This window comes from Pholis gunnellus, assembly GCF_910591455.1.
Source record: "Pholis gunnellus genome assembly, chromosome: 2".
Taxonomy (NCBI): domain Eukaryota; kingdom Metazoa; phylum Chordata; class Actinopteri; order Perciformes; family Pholidae; genus Pholis; species Pholis gunnellus.
Window position 1 is genome coordinate 24110857 of NC_136536.1, and position 17611 is coordinate 24128467.

Sequence of the window (17611 nt, forward strand, 5' to 3'; positions counted from 1 at the left end):
GTCACGACGATATCAGGGTTATTTTCTCAGACTAAGGACAAAGCGCCTCCACTGAAACTAGAGCAATGATACAGCCGTTTACACAGGCTGAGTGGTTCTAAGTGAACTCATCTTCATGTTTGGTCTTTAATATGCAGAACCTTAAGTTAAGAGTTAAGTTTCTCTAGAGCATGCAGTGACTGGTTGACAGACGAAAAATGCTCTTGTTTCAGAATATAGCATTACATCTGAAACAGAATCAGAAGTACAGCAGCAGGTCATGTGATCAGTCTAAAAACCTTAAAATCACCCCTCTGTGTCTTATGGCTGCCCCGTTTTATCAGGTCATACATTCTAGATGACTAGTTCATCATTTTATACACATTTCCCTAAACGTCAGCCTGACGTTTGTGTTATCTTTGAAATCTCAAGTAGATGTAATGGTTGATTACTGAGCCAGCAGTAGGTCGGTGGTTGAGCAGGTGAAAAATAGCTTCCATGTTACTTTTAGACTTCTGCAGAGGTAGTGTTGAATGAGTGTGCATGGACAGAAACAGTGGCCGTGAACATTGTTATAGAAATGAGACCTGTCATGCTCTTCCCTCCACAGTTTTCTAAGTCCATGGTGCTGGAGGTGTACAGTGACTACATCAACAACTTCACCAATGCCATGACGCTGATCAAGAAGGCCTGCATGTCTAAACCTGCTTTCCTGGACTTTCTTAAGGTGCTCACTCAGTTTTAAACCATAGTTGAGTTATTGACAAAGTCAAACAATGTCTGCTCTGCACTGGACGGGTTAGTGGAGGTTTGGTAACACACCAGCCACAAACATTCAACTTGGTACATCTAGAAAAGGTAGTGTTAAGGTTTGCACTTAATGACTTTGTGCTTTTATTTTTCGGATCAGATTTTACATCAGTGTTGAAGCTCAAAACTAAGGCAATAAAAGTGCAAACAGTTAAGTAGACACAACACGGGAACTTCCTGCACAATAAACAAATGAAATCAGTTACGCAACTACTGAAATAAAGTTTAGATATTGACATTTTCCAAACTTTCTTACTCAATGTTAGCTGGATTAACTATAATATGAGAGAAACTTATACAGTAAAGTAGTGACATATTAGTCAAAACATGGCGATATGAAAAGCAGCATAGTGATATTCAGAATGAATACACGGGCAGCACAGAGCTGTCATTCCTCACAATCTTTAAAGGGATAGTTCAGATCTTTAGAAGTGTGGTTCTTCTCCGTACTCGATGTGTTACTACAGTACATAGAGTTTAGAGAAACAGACAGAAGAACCAGCACAGGAGCAAAGTCATGTATAGACATCCAAAATCATCTCTATCACTTTAAGTGTACGTTACATTTAGAATATTAATTTGACCTTTCTGACGGAGAACTGAAGCCATTAGCTATGCGCTCTTCAAAGCCACTTTGGTGTTTTAAAGGGTTAGTTTGGATTCACTAAAGCTGCAAGGGTTAGGTTTAGGGCTGCACCTTGGGTGTGTGATGCAACTACTGTACATCATGGCAGCTGTATCGCACAGGACCTAAGGAAGCACAGTGTGAGTGTGAAGTAGTTTGTATGAGCGGTTCTCCACAAAGCTCCAACACCGCAGCCCAAACATTCAGTCTGTTTTCATTCGGCACTAAAAGCCAAACTGAGAGAATTCTACAAAACATATCCCATGAAAGGAGTACACATCCATGTGAGAGTTAATGATGTGCAACTCTTTGGTTTTATAACACTCTACATGGTTCCTATTTTAATATGACATCATTAAAGCAGAAAACACTGATACACAATCTACTCTCCATGTGACTTTCAGAAAAAGCAGGCGTCCAGTCCAGACAGGATCACTCTGTACGGCCTGATGGTCAAACCTATCCAACGCTTCCCTCAGTTCATTCTGCTCCTGCAGGTGAGTGGCTGTTCACACCTACAACTTAAAAACATATTCAACTTAACTATCATCATCGTCATTATACATTGTACATATATGAAATGTAGCCTCTGCACTTAACCCATCCCTAGCCACTGATCACACATCCGCCCTCCAGTTATTCTCATTATATTGAAATCAGCTACGACCCGGTGAACATGATTTTGGTGAGATGTCATCTGGACCCTCAGGATTTGTTAAAAATGTTTGTATTTATTTCCTTTATGTACAAATGACTGTTTAAATAATGTGTACTGTTACGTCCCTCCCGGGGAGGATCAGGGACCAACATAAAACAACCCAAATGATAAACAAATAGCCCATGTACCATAAATAATATTTATTTTGCTCACGTACAGTTCAACACAGAGTGGGAGAGGATGTGACAGGTGTGGTCGTGCCAAACAATTGAAACCAATACAACAAAACTTGGCCTAACTAACAAACCTCTTAAATCAAACAAAGAAAACAAAGCTTCTCAAGTTTATCTAAATGTACTCGACCAAAACCAAATACACATGGGGCTCCGACCAATAAGCCTTGTGTATCTAGACGCTACGTGTGTGTCAATGTACAGGGTACCCCAGACTCCCCTACTGTCCACAAACATTAACCCGAAGTCTAGCTCTCAGCATCGACAGAAAACAATTGACGACAAGCCCCCCTGAACTCCTGAGTCTTCCTGCTTTTATCTTTGGCTCGCCCTCTGCCGACTGGCCAGCCTGCAGTTGGTGCAACCCACCGAGCAGCACGACCGGCCCCCACAGGTGGAACCCAATCAACTGATTGCCAGGATAGGAGACTGAGGGAGAGAGAAAGAAGGAAGGGCGGGAACATATACCCACTTTACAACCCTTTGTAATGACTGTATTTCTACATCATACAGGTCCTACATTGAACCAGTGATTGTAATTCGGTTGAAACTAATCCGTTCTGACCTGGATCCCTGGTTATGCAGCCTGTCAGCTTTGTCAAACAGGAGTAGTAAATCTCTCAGAAAGGGGCAGCATGTGGTGTGCAGTCAAGTGGAGTGTTTGGTTTCATTTCCAGGCCTGAATTTTTGCTGAAACTCCGTGTTGGAGTTTCTGACAAGAGGAAGTGAAAGGCAGTCACTTTGAAAGAACGTCTCTAAATGTTTGCCCTTAACACCTGCTATCACAAAACAAAGACGAGCATGATTATGCTCTTATCCTGCCGTCCTTAAACGTTACAGAGCAAAGGCCAATGAGACATTTGTTTGTGTTGTGTTGTGTCAGGACATGTTGAAGAACACTCCAAAGACCCACACCGACCGGCTGCCGCTGCAGCTGGCTCTCACTACGCTGGAGACTCTGGCCGAGAAGCTCAACGAACAGAAGCGTCTGGCTGATCAGGAGGCTGAGATCCAGCAGTTAGCACACAGTGTGGGGGACCGCAACCTCAGCAAGGTGACGCACCGTGCATGATAACACCATGTATGAGCTATTGATGTAACCTATGGGTTGGCCTCTTATGGACTGAAATTGTTATCATATTTTGATTCACAAAATAAACTATACTATTCAGCATCTCCTCTTGGAATGGCCTACATTAAATGGGAGAGTCAATCTGTCCAATACATATAATGACAGCATGTCTATTGAAGGGACAGTTTGGATGTTTAGAAGTGAGGCTGTATGAGGTTCTTCTCCATACTCAGTGTGTCACTCCAGGAGATGGAGTTTGGAGAAACAGACAGGAGTGAAGTCATGTACTGCTGTGATGTGTTTCAGACACATAAAATAAATCAGTATCGGTTTAAGTGTAGCTACGTTTAGAATATGTTCCATCATGGAACTGAAGTATAAGTGAAAATCATCTATACAGTATTAGTCAACGGAGTCTTTTGGCTTTGAAGAGATCATAGATCAGATCAGTACAGAGAGGGCTGTCTGACGGAAAGATAAATGTTCTAATACAGCATACATTTAGACTGATATCAATCTTTTTAGGTGTCTAGAATAGGCTTGCTGCTGCCCCTGTCCACAGCAGTGCATTGCTTTGCTCTTGTGTCCTATCTGTTTCTCCTGTGTAGGGGTGTGCCGACTGCATCTACTGTAATACACAGACTATGGATAAGTACCTACAACAAAACACAAACTATCTCTTCTAATTTGAAAGTTTCTTGTATTCTGTTGATTTATTTTGGCTATGTGACGGTGCCAGAGGTGAGTGAAGGTCCTCAAGAATCAGCCTCTGGGGACCATGAATATCCATCATATTGATGTGACTGGTAATCATTGAGATACCTGGTACCGGACCAAAAGCCACCAAAAGCTTTTTACATCCAAACTAATCAACGTCCAGACAGCTTCATTCATCCGCAAGCCTTTGTCTTGATGTTATCTGTCGTTTTGAAGATCAGGGAGTACGGGTTGTACTTGTGTTGGAACAGCATTGCCTTTCAGCTTTTATTCCAAGCAGGCTCCAAAGAAGATCATTTACTGGTTCATATACTGACTGAAGCTGAGAGTGTAGGTGAGGGTCTGCTTTTCAGTGAACTGCTTTGTGCTTCCAGCTGCTGAACTCGGAGCAGCGGCAGTGGATTCAGTGTGAACTGCTCACTGAAATAGTTTATGGTGATAAAGGTGAAGTTGTCAAGTCGAAGGAGCGGAAGGTCTTCCTCCTCAACGACACCCTGATCTGTGCCAATGTTAACCTGAAGTAAGTACCTCCTGCTGTAGACCCTGAGGCTGCTGCTTTAGCTCCTCTATCTGTGCTGGAATCTCTCTACATTTGATTATTTACATGTTTATTTCTGTGGTAATTAAAACATGAATGTAGGAGTGAGACATGGCTGTTTTTGGAACAGTTAGCAATCAATCTTCATGCGTGAGAAGAGATTCTCGACTAACAACCTCTAGTTGCAGTGAGTCTGTTCTCAAGGAGTGACCAGGTTTCAGCTCTGTAGATGCTGAACAAAACTCAGGTGATGTCATGGGGAGCGGGGGTCAGAGGAGACGGGGTGCTGTGATTTGGACTGATGAGACAGCTCCTGCACAGCGTAGCTGCCACATACAGTGTGTGTGCCATGACCACATTTAGAACATGTTTGTCCACCAGGGGTCCCCCTGACATCAGCAGCCTGGTTCCTGTTGGTCCTAAGTACACGGTGAAGTGGTGTGGCCCCTTGCTGCAGACTCAGGTGGTGGAGGTGGGACAGGACAGTCACCAGAGAAGGGACAGCGTCATCACGGCTAGATGCCACAGCTCCACCTCCAGCACCACTGGTACATCCACTGCTCCACACACACTGACTTAAGAGAATAGAACAATATATACGATCTGCATTATATGTAGATATGTATACTCATATATATATATATATATATATTAGTGCTGGGCAAGTTAACGCATTATTATCGCGTTAACGCATTCATTAATTAACGCCGACAAATATTTTATCGCGCGTTAACGCATTTTATTTTTTATTATTATTTTGAAAGTGCGTTGCTCACTGGCAGCGGTGGAGGAAGTCTTCAGACTACGTTGATGCAGCGAGTGGGAGAAGTTTAGAGAAACTAAAGCAACACAAGCTAACAGATGCTACAGAGAAGTGGAGACAAACTGCAGGTCAGTGTTGTCTCGTTTGGTGTGAACGCACCTTTAGGATGGCAACGAATGACGTCACGTATGAGCCTCAAGACGCACCGTCACAAGAAGAACACGAGTTGTGTTAAAGGAGAGGACGACAACAGCGACGCGTTACAACGAGCACCAGCTGCTGCTCTCACTGGAGACTACTGGACATCGATATGATCGCTGCTGCGAGACATCTGCCTTTTGAACACGTCCCTACATCGTTCTGTCACACTGTGTAAAGGGAACTCTGCTGTTAAAAAGAACCTTATTTATCTTAAATGTTATTGCACTTTTGTTCATATAGCAGTACTTTTTAAATAAAAGTGCGCAATACACTACTTTTGAATTCATTATTGAACTTTGCCATAACAATGCAATTAATCGCAGAAAAATCATGTGATTAATCGCAATTAAAAATTGTAATCGTTGCCCAGCACTAATATATATATATATATATATATATATATATACAGTATTGCATATATAGTATATGGATGTGTTGTGACTGAATTAGATGACTTATTTATAGACTTAAACAGCGTTTAATCACAAAATACATACAAAGCGTTTTCCTGTGTGATGTACTGATGTGCCGATCATTGTCCAGCTCACACCTCATTAGGCTCCCATTTTCCCATTTCGTCCTGCTTGACAGATAATCTTATCTGATGGAGGTCTACAGACTAAAATATTGATATTGCATTGATAAAGTGAGCACTCGTCAATGAGTGCAGGATTATTTGCTTCTGTTAGTGTCTTAAGGCCTGAAAAATAAAGTATTGTTGCCAAATCAAACCACTTTGTATTAAAAAGCTCAGTAGTGTTTCTTTAAATGATGCCCAGTGTCATACCTACAACAAACTGTCATTTACTTCAACAAATAATCACGGTTGCCATTGACATAGTCTTCTGTTTATCAGATGAGCTCATCATTGACTGATCGTGTCAGTAGAGATGTGTTCTGATCACAGAATCAAACATCTTAACTTTGGGTTTCCAGAGTCTTGTACCATGTTATCCTTTTCATCCCATCACAGGTTTATTTTTTGTAACAAGGGTGCTAATTTGGCAGTAAGTATTAAGTTCAGGTGTTGGGCTGAATGTGCCTCCCTGTGCTTCAGGTAAAGTGTCCCTGGGTCCTCCCAGACTGTACCAGGAGCTGGAGGAGCTGCAGCATGACCTGGCTGTGGTGGAGGAGGTCTCACTGCTGGTGGGAACACTCCACGGAACCTACCAGGTACCAACGCTTACTGCTCTCAACTAATCAGTGCACATCTTAAAACACATTTGTTTTCTATAGACTTATATTTTATAACTTTATATGTTGTGCTTATTCTATTTCTCTCTTTCCTTCCTGCTGTGAAGCATTTGTAACTTAAGTGTAGTGATATATAAATGAAAGTTAATTATTAAAATCACTATTAAAATTAATTATAGTGATGTCACTGTGTTTCCAGAAATCACCAAGTACAGCTGTGTCGTAACGGATAGAGATGATGGCCCGCACTACTCAGAATCTGAAAGCTGATTTCTTCCTCCTTTCTCAGAAGAAGTTAATAAAGTAGAAGACAATCTAACTGCTCCATCCTTTCTTTCCCAGAATCTCAACACCACAGTGTCTCAGGACTGGTGTCTGGCTCTGCAGAGGCTCCTCCGTCTGAAGGAGGAGGAGATCCAGAATGCCAACAAGTGTCGCCTGCGTCTGTCCATACCAGGCAAACCCGACAAGTGAGTGTCAGGAGGTTGATGAGGAACAGGCTCAGAGCAGGGACAGGGAGGCTCAGCTGTAGTTAGGTTCAGGTTCAGGTGTGTTAACTTGGATTGCAAAGTATTTTGCATATTCATGTGCTTTCATGTCCACTACACGTTTTGTTCCCAGGTCTGGTCGTCCAGTGAGCATCATTGTTGTCTTCAACACTCCCAGCCCCCTCAGTAAGATCTCCTGGGTGAACCGGCTTCACCTTGCCAAGATAGCTCACAGTAAGTTCAGCACTGTGTGTGTGTGTGTGTGTGTGTGTGTGTGTGTGTGTGTGTAAACATGGTCTTAGAGAACTCACAGGCTTTGACATGACAGATTCTCACAGTAGTGTTCAGAGAACCTCCAACACTGTCTGTGTTGTGAGCATGGTGACACTAAAACTACCTCCATCTATATCACACATATGAGGTGTCAAACGTTGTTGCAACTGGATGGACACTGAAGTTGATCCACTTGCATACAATTCAAAATGATATTGAAAGCTGCTTTGTGTTGAGCTTTGTGTGTTTAGTTGTGAGTTTTAGAAAGTTTCTTTTTTCCCTTTTAGTTTGAAAACTTCTATGACTGCTGGACCAAGAAGCATTACATACTCCTGTCTGCCTTTCTGTTTGTACATATTTGACCTCAACTTTATTTATAGCATGTAGGTGAAATAAGAAAACAGTTGATGTTGCCAAGGTTTCGGTCACCTCATTTCTACAGCACAGCTAACTGTGTAGCTGTGTAAAACCCTGTGAAGTAGTCTGTTCTATATATGCTGTGTACAAAGTGATCTTTCATAACATATCAAAGTGATCCTAATATTTGTTCATGTTATGTGGTTATGTTAAAATAATAAAATAATAGCAATACTCATCATCTGATTCTCAATGATCAATGTCTTGTAACAGCCACTCTTTTATCTGTTATCACAACTTGTGATGGACACCTTTGACTTTTTAACTAAATTAACTTCTGATCATCACGCTACAAATAGTACAGGTTGGACATTAGTTAAGGTAAAGCAGAGCACTCTGGAATACTTGTAAAGTGTGTGTGTGTGTGTGTGTGTGTGTGTGTGTGTGTGTGTGTGTGTGTGTGTGTGTGTGTGTGTGTGTGTGTGTGTGTGTGTGTGTGTGTGTGTGTTTTGTCTGTTCAGGACAGGAAAACACTCCGGGGTGGGAATGTGCTGAAGAAGACGTGAAGACAAAAGCTCCATTTAGTTGTCCACTGTTAACCTGCAAACTTCCTGTCTTCTCCTCCAAAACACACTCGCTGAAGGTGAGAGCTGCTGCTTGGTATTGATACTAATATCCAAAAACAATGATATATAATATGTATAAAAGAGACCTGCTTGTGTTTCTAGCTCACTGATGAGCAGCCATACATTCTAGTTGTGTCTCATAACCAAACACATGGCTGTGTAGAACTTATGTTTACATCACATAGAGGAGGCTGCAGCATTTCAACATATAAATGCATTTTAGGAAAACAAACTGTGAAAAGGCATTAGAAGACGATGAGATTAAGACCGTCACAAATCTTGAGAATCCTGGCTCATCGTCTGTGTTTTGGCTGTGGGTGGTTGTCTATGTCTTAATATAGATACAGAAATAATTGAATAAATACATGTTGATAATCACTCAAGGCACAAATAGAGGTATGCATTTTGTGTAAACAATATGTGAATTTATCCATTTTCATATATTTCTACACTGAGGCTGGTACAGACTACCTCATTAAGATATAGACACATACATATAGAAAAGAATAAATATAGATCTATTGTTCTCCTGATTGTTACCAACAATTATGTTATTTATTATTTAATAATTTATTAATGTGCTCATTTCAGCTTTTACTGATATTTGTAATATTATTTGTATTTGTATTACTATGAGATTATTTGTTTAGTTATTAATGAATTAGATTATTTATTTCAGCTGTTATGTTTGTTTTGGTTCTATCATTTATTAATCAATGACAAAATATATGTATTTATCAGTAAATATTTGTGGTTGTCATTCAGTAGATAACAGTAACATATTTAGCATATATTAATATTCAGTATGTTCCATATTGCTTCTGTGGGGGATCACTGTAGCATGTACTTCTATATCTCTTTGACCTGCTTTCTTAGAAACTGTGCAGTGATTTATTTTTATTTTGAAAGTTATGACATTCCATCTGCTGTCACGGCATATTTAACACCGCTTACTGTACAAGTGTGAAGTCCAGGAGTCCTGCAGTGAATGAAGCCTGTCTCTGTCTGTGTGTGCAGCTGGAGGCAGCTCTTCACAGCCCGTCTCAGTCCAGCCTGCTTGGTTTCTGCATTGCCAGCACTTCTTTACCACAGGGTTACCTCTGGGTGAGTACAGTGGTAGTGGACCTGAGCTTGTCACACCGGTTGGCATCCTTATTTTAACCAGTATTCTCTCATATATAGTGTACATGTCATCTTGGATACATGTTATCAAGAGCTTGTATCTTTTTTTTAAAAGGAATTGTCATCACATTTATTCATGATGTTTGATTCATTCTTGAGGTTTATTGGTTTCTGTGTTTATCTTATTGTCATTTCTTTACTCAGATAAGCTTTTTGTCTCCAATGGAGCTCAGGTTGCAGGTGGAGAAAGCAGCTTCAACCATGGCCAAGTGGAGATCTTCTCACTGAACCGAGCCACTCCTCGCCTGGTCAAGACCGTCCCGCTGAGGGCCCCGGTCCTCTGTCTGGAGTATGTGAAGGAGCCGTGTCCCAGCACAGAGGAGAGGGAGGCTGAGAAGGCCCAGTCTGCAGCCAAGACAGGAAACATCATCTGTGTTGGCCTGCAGGACGGCAGGTCAGACATTTCCACCAACTTAGAGCATCAGTCTGTAGACACAAACGTATGACCTTTCATCTGGTCGAGTGTTAGGGCCCAACTTTTGGACACAGAGAGAAATCGCCCCCCCCTCCCTGCAGCCATGTGCTCCTCAACCGCCTCCAAAACACAACAGCAGGTTTAAGTCAAAATCTGAATGGATTTATTATCCATACAAACATAAAAACAGTTACAAACCGAATCAAACTATCAATAACAAAACAAACATAAATTCCATGAAATATGAGATCCAATTCTCTCTTAACTTCCTGAAGTAAATATACTGTATCACATAATATCCAGCACTAGGAATGTTTTAAAACTTAAATTCCTCACACTAGTCAGTCAGCGGTGAACAACATATTCTTTAGTCAACTTAAAACCTGTGGGGAGCTGTAATTTTGAACTTTGGACAGAGCCAGGCAGCCGTTTCCCTCTGCTTCCAGTCTTTATGCTAAGCTAGGCTAACCACGTCCTGCTCCAGCTCTGTACTTTATGATGTGATGTGATGACACAGGAGAACATTCCTGCCCTCTGCAATAAGACTGTACAACAAATCACCTTTGGCCAGATCATCCTCCACATAACTACACTGTTGCTGTTGGTTGATTTTTTTGCACTACTGATTTTTACCTAGTTAGTTAATTTAACACTATTCTATTTCATTGTATATACTGTGCGTTCTTGTTATTTTATTATTTTATCTTCTTATATAATATGTCGTCTGTTATTTTAGTGTATATATTGTGCATTTTTTTATATCCTTGCTGCTGTAACACACACATTTCCCCCTGGGGATGAATAAAGTATCCATCCATCCATCCATCCATCCATCCATCCATGATGATGTGTTTGACTTTTCAATGTAATGTGTCTCCTTGTCTTCCCAGCATCTGTGTGTACAGCAGCGTGGACACAGCTGTTGAGAGCCTGTTGACTTTGGTGAACCCTGACAGCTGTCCTGTCCTCTGCCTCAAGCACTCGCTGTCTTTCCTCTTCGCTGGACTGGCCAATGGCAAAGTGACTGTTTACCACAGAAGGGCTGGCGGTGAGTTCTCACTGAAGAACACTTCCATCACTGACATCATGCTGGTTTGCATTTCAGAGTGAAGAGACTGTGGTCCACATTCATGGTATTACAGTGCAGTAGTGGGTGCTAAACCATGGACCATTCTTCCCCTCAGAGAGACTGTGGGACGTGGACTCGTGCAGGCTGGTGTCTGTGGGCTCTGAGCCGGTCTGCAGTCTGCTGACACTTGAAGACGCTGTATGGGCCAGCTGTGCCAACCGAGTCACTGTCATCCAAGGATCCAGCCTCCAAACACAGGTATCAGCTATTTTTTAGGGTGTTTAAATGAGTTTAAATGAGTAACCTGAGTGTGGGTCCTGGGCTGAAATAAGTTATGTGGCGTGTGATTGATTTACATTGCCAATTTTTGGCAATTTTACATCCCACTGTTTCACATGTAATCAACTGCCACTCCAGTCCATTCCAGCTGGCGTAAACTGAATGATGTTGGTAAAGAATCAAATAACATGCAACATCATTTTCCAGAATGTCATCTCTGCTGGCTTACAGCGCAGTACTGCTGTCCTCATTTTTCACAGTAGCTGAAAAGGGATTTAGCTTAAAGGCACAAAGAGTAGGATTTTCATAAAAAACAATGTATAGACTGATAAAAAAATAATCCTCTCCATCATCTCTTCTGACCCAGTAGAAGTGTGTGTTAGTGTCTGAACCTACAGAGACCCTGCCCTCTGCATGGATGTTCTTATTTAACTTTGTTGGGGACGTTTCTGTAAGAATTTAGCAACGAGGTGTCAGGTTGTAAGCGGGCATCTAAAAGTGAAACTACAAAACTGATGTTCTTTCAAATTTCAAGTTTCAAATACATGGGCACATTTTCAATCTTCAAATTTGGAACAAGCATCGACCTGGACTCAAGGATGAACTGATTAGATTTTGGAGATCAAAGGTCAAGGTCACTGTGACCTCACAAAACACATGTTTAGTCATAAGTCAAGATAAATGTAAATGTAGATTTGATATGATGACGTGAAGACATTTTTGGACAGACATTGATGTGAACTGCAACATGTGGCCATTGTTTACTTTCTCAATTCAATTCAAATTATTTGTATAGCCCGAAATAACAAATTTCCACATATGACATCCTCTGTCCCAGGACCCTCACATTGGAAAACTCCCCCAAAAAAACCTTTAACAGGTAAACCTGAGCCAGCCCTAACTATAAACCTGAGCCAGCCCTAACTATAAACCTGAGCCAGCCCTAACTATAAACCTGAGCCAGCCCTAACTATAAACCTGAGTCAGCCCTAACTATAAACCTGAGCCGGCCCTAAATATAAACCTGAGCCAGCCCTAACTATAAACCTGAGCCAGCCCTAAATATAAACCTGAGCCAGCCCTAACTATAAACCTGAGCCAGCCCTAACTATAAACCTGAGCCAGCCCTAACTATAAACCTGAGCCAGCCCTAACTATAAACCTGAGTCAGCCCTAAATATAAACCTGAGCCGGCCCTAAATATAAACCTGAGCCAGCCCTAACTATAAACCTGAGCCAGCCCTAAATATAAACCTGAGCCAGCCCTAACTATAAACCTGAGCCAGCCCTAACTATAAACCTGAGCCAGCCCTAACTATAAACCTGAACCAGCCCTAACTATAAACCTGAGCCAGCCCTAACTATAAACCTGAGCCAGCCCTAACTATAAACCTGAGCCAGCCCTAACTATAAACCTGAACCAGCCCTAACTATAAACCTGAGCCAGCCCTAACTATAAACGTGAACCAGCCCTAACTATAAACCTGAGCCAGCCCTAACTATAAACCTGAGCCAGCCCTAACTATAAACCTGAGCCAGCCCTAACTATAAACCTGAACCAGTCCTAACTATAAACCTGAGTCAGCCCTAACTATAAACCTGAGCCAGCCCTAACTATAAACCTGAACCAGTCCTAACTATAAACCTGAGTCAGCCCTAACTATAAACCTGAACCAGCCCTAACTATAAACCTGAACCAGCCCTAACTATAAACCTGAACCAGCCCTAACTATAAACCTGAACCAGCCCTAACTATATGCGTTATCAAAGAGGAAGTCTTAAGCCTACTCTTAAATCTCCATTCACTTTACATTCGTCCGTGCTTCCCTAGTAACTTATTGTCCTAATAGCAATGGGACTGAGGACCAACATGTATGTAGTGAGTTTTTAACTGTACGCTATATGTATAATTTTTCTCTCTTTTGTTTCTACAAAATATGATTCATGTGCTTACAAAATAATGTTTTCCCCAAAAGACACAACTATGATTCCATAGAACCATATGTCATATTTGAGCTTGAGTTACTGCTGACAGATGACCTGCAGACTGTGACCCTCTCTCTGCCTCTCTGTACTGTAGAGCTTCACAGCCCACTCTGATCCAGGCTGCAGGGTTAGCCACATGATTCGTTCAGGTGGGGGGGTTTGGATGGCCTTCACCCAGGGCTCCTCCATTCACCTGTTTCACACCGAGACCCTGGAGCTACTACAGGAAGTCAACATCTCCACCCGCTCCGCCCATCTGACACCAGGCAAGGCCAGACCAGATGGATATACATAGAGTATAGTGCCATGTTCAGATCACATTTATTAGTTAGAAGACCACACAAACGTTTACTGAACACCATTTGAAATTTCAAGCTAATAAAGGTAATGAAGTGTTATATGCTGACTGCAGTGCAGCTCAGCAGCAGAGCCCTCAGTGATGTCATCAGTAGCCAAAAAGTATATAACGATTAATGTAGTCTGATTTCTGATTTCAATAGTTTGTGTAAATCATTTATTGTTACTTTGCACCTGCCAGATGTCGGGTGACTGAAATGCTTCTGGGAGATTCCAGGACTTTGACATGTACTATGTAGGTCCTGGATCAGGTTTAGACCGCTGTGAACATGGACTGTATTCCTGAGGTCATGATAAAGGTTTGATGTCTCTTTGTACACCAGGTCAGGTTTGTGTCTCCAGCTTGCTGATCTGCCAGGGCCTGCTGTGGGTGGGGACCAGCCAAGGCATCATCCTCTCCTTCCCTGTGCCCACGCTGGAGGGCATCCCCAAAATCACAGGTCAGTGCTGGGCACAGTAGCTCTCCTGATGGCAGCATGTTCTGTGTGACTGACATTTTACAAGATTACATTTGAACACATCATGGTAATGTTTAATTTACATTCGGCCAACAATCATTTTCACTGAACAGAGCCTGAACGCATCATAATCTAACTGAATGGAACCTTCGTTCATTAGCCGTTAGCGGTGCTGCCACTCTTAATAGTTCTTCTGTCAATTTCAATGCAGATTTGTTGTTCACAGAGTAACGTCATCAGGGATTGGCGAATAGAAAGCATAAATTCTGATGTCCTGATCACATATTGAAAATTGTCCAATAACGATCGTCAGTAAAACTTTATTTCACACTGTGTAATTAATCCGCGGTTCGACAACGTCTCGTTACACCACTACCCTGTAGCGTCAGTTTTGGACTTGTATTTGTTCCACTTGTTTTAGGAATAGTGTTTTTTCAAAATAAACTTGTGTTATTCAAACAAAGTTAGATTTAACTATCAAAACCACTTTGATTATGGAAAAGAGCCTGGTTGACGTTAACTTGACTGACTAGTGAGTCACGTCACCAACAATTTACGTGACTCACAGGACTAACCACACTAACAACTCACTTGACTAAATGTCAACGGCATAGAATGTATGTAAGAAGTGGACGCAATCATCGTGACGTCACCCATTGGTTTGTGGACTGCCATTTGAAGCGTTGAGTTTGGCAATTTTGCTGTCGCCATCTTGGATTACGGCCGTCGCCATGTTGTTTTTTTGCAGCCAATGAACGGAAGTTACCATATTTAAAATGACGTAGAGACGCCGTGTACGACTCTGGTAGCAGCAGAGACCTGTCAATCACAGTAGCCCCGCCCTAAAGCATACTCTGCTTTATGGTCTGTTTGACTCTAAATGGACCATCATTTACTAAATGAACATCATGCTGTATTGAAGAAGACTTGAAACTAGAGATTGAGACCATAAACTCATGTTTACAATGTTTACTGAGGTAATAAATCAAGAGAGAAGTAGAGTCATTTTCTCATAGACTTCTATACAACCAGAGGAGTCGCCCCCTGGTGGACACTAGAGAGAATGCAGCTTTAACACATCAAGCATTGGCTTCACTCGGCAGAACCAGAGGTTGCCGCCTGGTCAACGGTTACTTTTTGTTTTACTCATTCACCTCCCTTTCGTCCGTCCCTGGACTATCTCGCTCTTTATACCATTTCAGTGAAGTGGGTATTTGAAAGCGTGGTGCATCGGCATCGGACTGACCGGCCATCGGTTATTGAGTAGTTGGGAGTGACACCGGGTTGAAGACCATGTATTTGGGTTACATTTTGAGAAGCTTAAAAATTGACATATATTTCACAGGAGAACCTGAAGCCAGTTTTCGTCACTACCCATGTAATCTCTCAGCTTGTCATAGTGAGCAGTAACATGTAATACCATGTTAACATTTGCCCTTTGACAGCTAATAACATTATATAACTAATCTGGTCATTTATTAGCATCTTGACACTGGATTAAAGCTCACAAAAGTTTATTGGATTGAAAAAAGGCAACATTTTGACCCTTAATGTGTGTGCTCTGAGATACATTCTCTGGATTTGTCTCCTTAATACTCCGTCTCCCACTGGTCTCAGTGAGGATTTTGATATTAAAGGCACATTAAGTAGGATTTGTCAGATTGTAAACACAACATTCAGAGTTGGCCCCTCCTCCAGCTGGTGAAAGCCAGCTCCAGATTCACTCTCGTTTCTCATTTTGGAACAAGCTTTGTCCACATGGCACTAGCTTCGGGTTTAGTGTGTCAGCCATTTTTGTGCTTACAATCGGACACCTGTTTATAGAGGCTGACTCCCAGAAACATACAGTAACATAAGAAAATACAGACAAAGGACAGGATCTCTGCAGATACAGACACCACCACACACTTCTAGTGTGTCAGAAGAGATGAGTGAGAGGAATTCTGTTTGTATCAGCTTATCCATCCATCCATCCATTTTCCTCCGCTTATCCGGGGTCGGGTCGCGGTTGCAGCAGGCCAAGCAGGCTGACCCAGGCTTCCCTCTCGCCCGCAACATTTTCCAGCTCATACTGGGGGATCCCGAGGCGTTCCCAGGCCAGCTGGGAGATATAATCCCTCCAGCGTGTTCTGGGTCTTCCCCGGGGTCTCCTCCCAGTTGGACGTGCCCGGAAAACCTCCAGTGGGAGGCGTCCAGGAGGCATCCTAATCAGATGCCCGAACCACCTCAGCTGACTCCTTTCGATGCGAAGGAGTAGCGGCTCGACTCCAAGTTCCCTCCTGATGTCCGAGCTCCTTACCCTATCTCTAAGGCTGAGCCCGGCCACCCTACGGAGGAAACTCATTTCGGCCGCTTGTACCCGCGACCTTGTCCTTTCGGTCACGACCCAGAGTTCGTGACCATAGGTGAGGGTAGGAACGTAGACCGACCAGTAAATTGAGAGCTTTGCCTTCCGGCTCAGCTCTCTCTTCACCAAGACAGTCCGGTGCAGCGCCTGCTTTACTGCTGCAGCCGCACCGATCCGCCTGTCGATCTCCCGCTCCATCTTACCCTCACTCGTGAACAAGACCCCGAGATACTTAAACTCCTTCACTTGAGGTAGGCACTCCGTCCCCACCTGGAGGGAGCAATCCACCGGTTTCCGGCAGAGCACCATGGCCTCGGATTTGGAGGTGCTAACTCTCATCCCCGCCGCTTCACACTCGGCTGAAAACCGCCCCAATGAATGCTGGAGGTCACGATCCGAGGAGGCCAACAGGACCACATCGTCTGCATATAGCAGAGAGGTGATCCCGAGACCCCCGAACCTGACGTTCTCCACCGCCCGGCTGTGCTTAGAAATCCTGTCCATGAAAGTCACGAACAGGACCGGTGACAAAGGGCAGCCCTGGCGGAGGCCAACACCCACCGGGAACGTGTCTGACTTATTGCCGAGAATGTGGACACAGCTCCTACTGCAGTCGTATAGACCGGATCGCCCGTTGTAACGTGTCCGGCACCCCATACTCCCGCAGCATCCCCCACAAGAACCCCCGAGGGACCCGGTCGAAAGCCTTCTCCAAGTCCACAAAACATATGTAGACTGGTTGGGCAAACTCCCAGAATCCCTCCAGTAGTCTTGCGAGGGTAAAGAGCTGGTCCACTGTTCCACGGCCGGGACGGAATCCGCACTGCTCCTCTTGAATCCGAGGTTCGACAAACGGTCGGAGCCTCCTTTCCAGCACCCTGGCATAAGCTTTCCCCGGGAGGCTGAGTAGTGTGATACCCCGATAATTCGAGCACACTCTCCGGTCCCCCTTTTTGAAAATGGGAACCACCACCCCGGTCTGCC

At 43.1% G+C, this 17611-nt stretch overlaps 1 protein-coding gene across 1 annotated transcript in view; it reads left to right on the forward strand.

Annotated features, from left to right (window-relative positions):
* The window catches only part of LOC306712916 (rho guanine nucleotide exchange factor 10-like protein), a 34679-nt gene that overhangs the window by 12811 nt on the left and 4257 nt on the right, over window positions 1-17611 (forward strand). Inside the window, exons 12-26 of the mRNA XM_079182393.1 lie at window positions 590-706; window positions 1819-1911; window positions 3189-3359; window positions 4469-4614; window positions 5014-5180; window positions 6654-6769; window positions 7133-7260; window positions 7412-7512; window positions 8430-8551; window positions 9552-9638; window positions 9890-10110; window positions 11022-11179; window positions 11316-11458; window positions 13560-13736; window positions 14151-14262. Coding sequence (XP_079038519.1) covers window positions 590-706; window positions 1819-1911; window positions 3189-3359; window positions 4469-4614; window positions 5014-5180; window positions 6654-6769; window positions 7133-7260; window positions 7412-7512; window positions 8430-8551; window positions 9552-9638; window positions 9890-10110; window positions 11022-11179; window positions 11316-11458; window positions 13560-13736; window positions 14151-14262 — 2059 coding nt within the window. The remainder of the gene's footprint in view (window positions 1-589; window positions 707-1818; window positions 1912-3188; window positions 3360-4468; window positions 4615-5013; window positions 5181-6653; window positions 6770-7132; window positions 7261-7411; window positions 7513-8429; window positions 8552-9551; window positions 9639-9889; window positions 10111-11021; window positions 11180-11315; window positions 11459-13559; window positions 13737-14150; window positions 14263-17611) is intronic.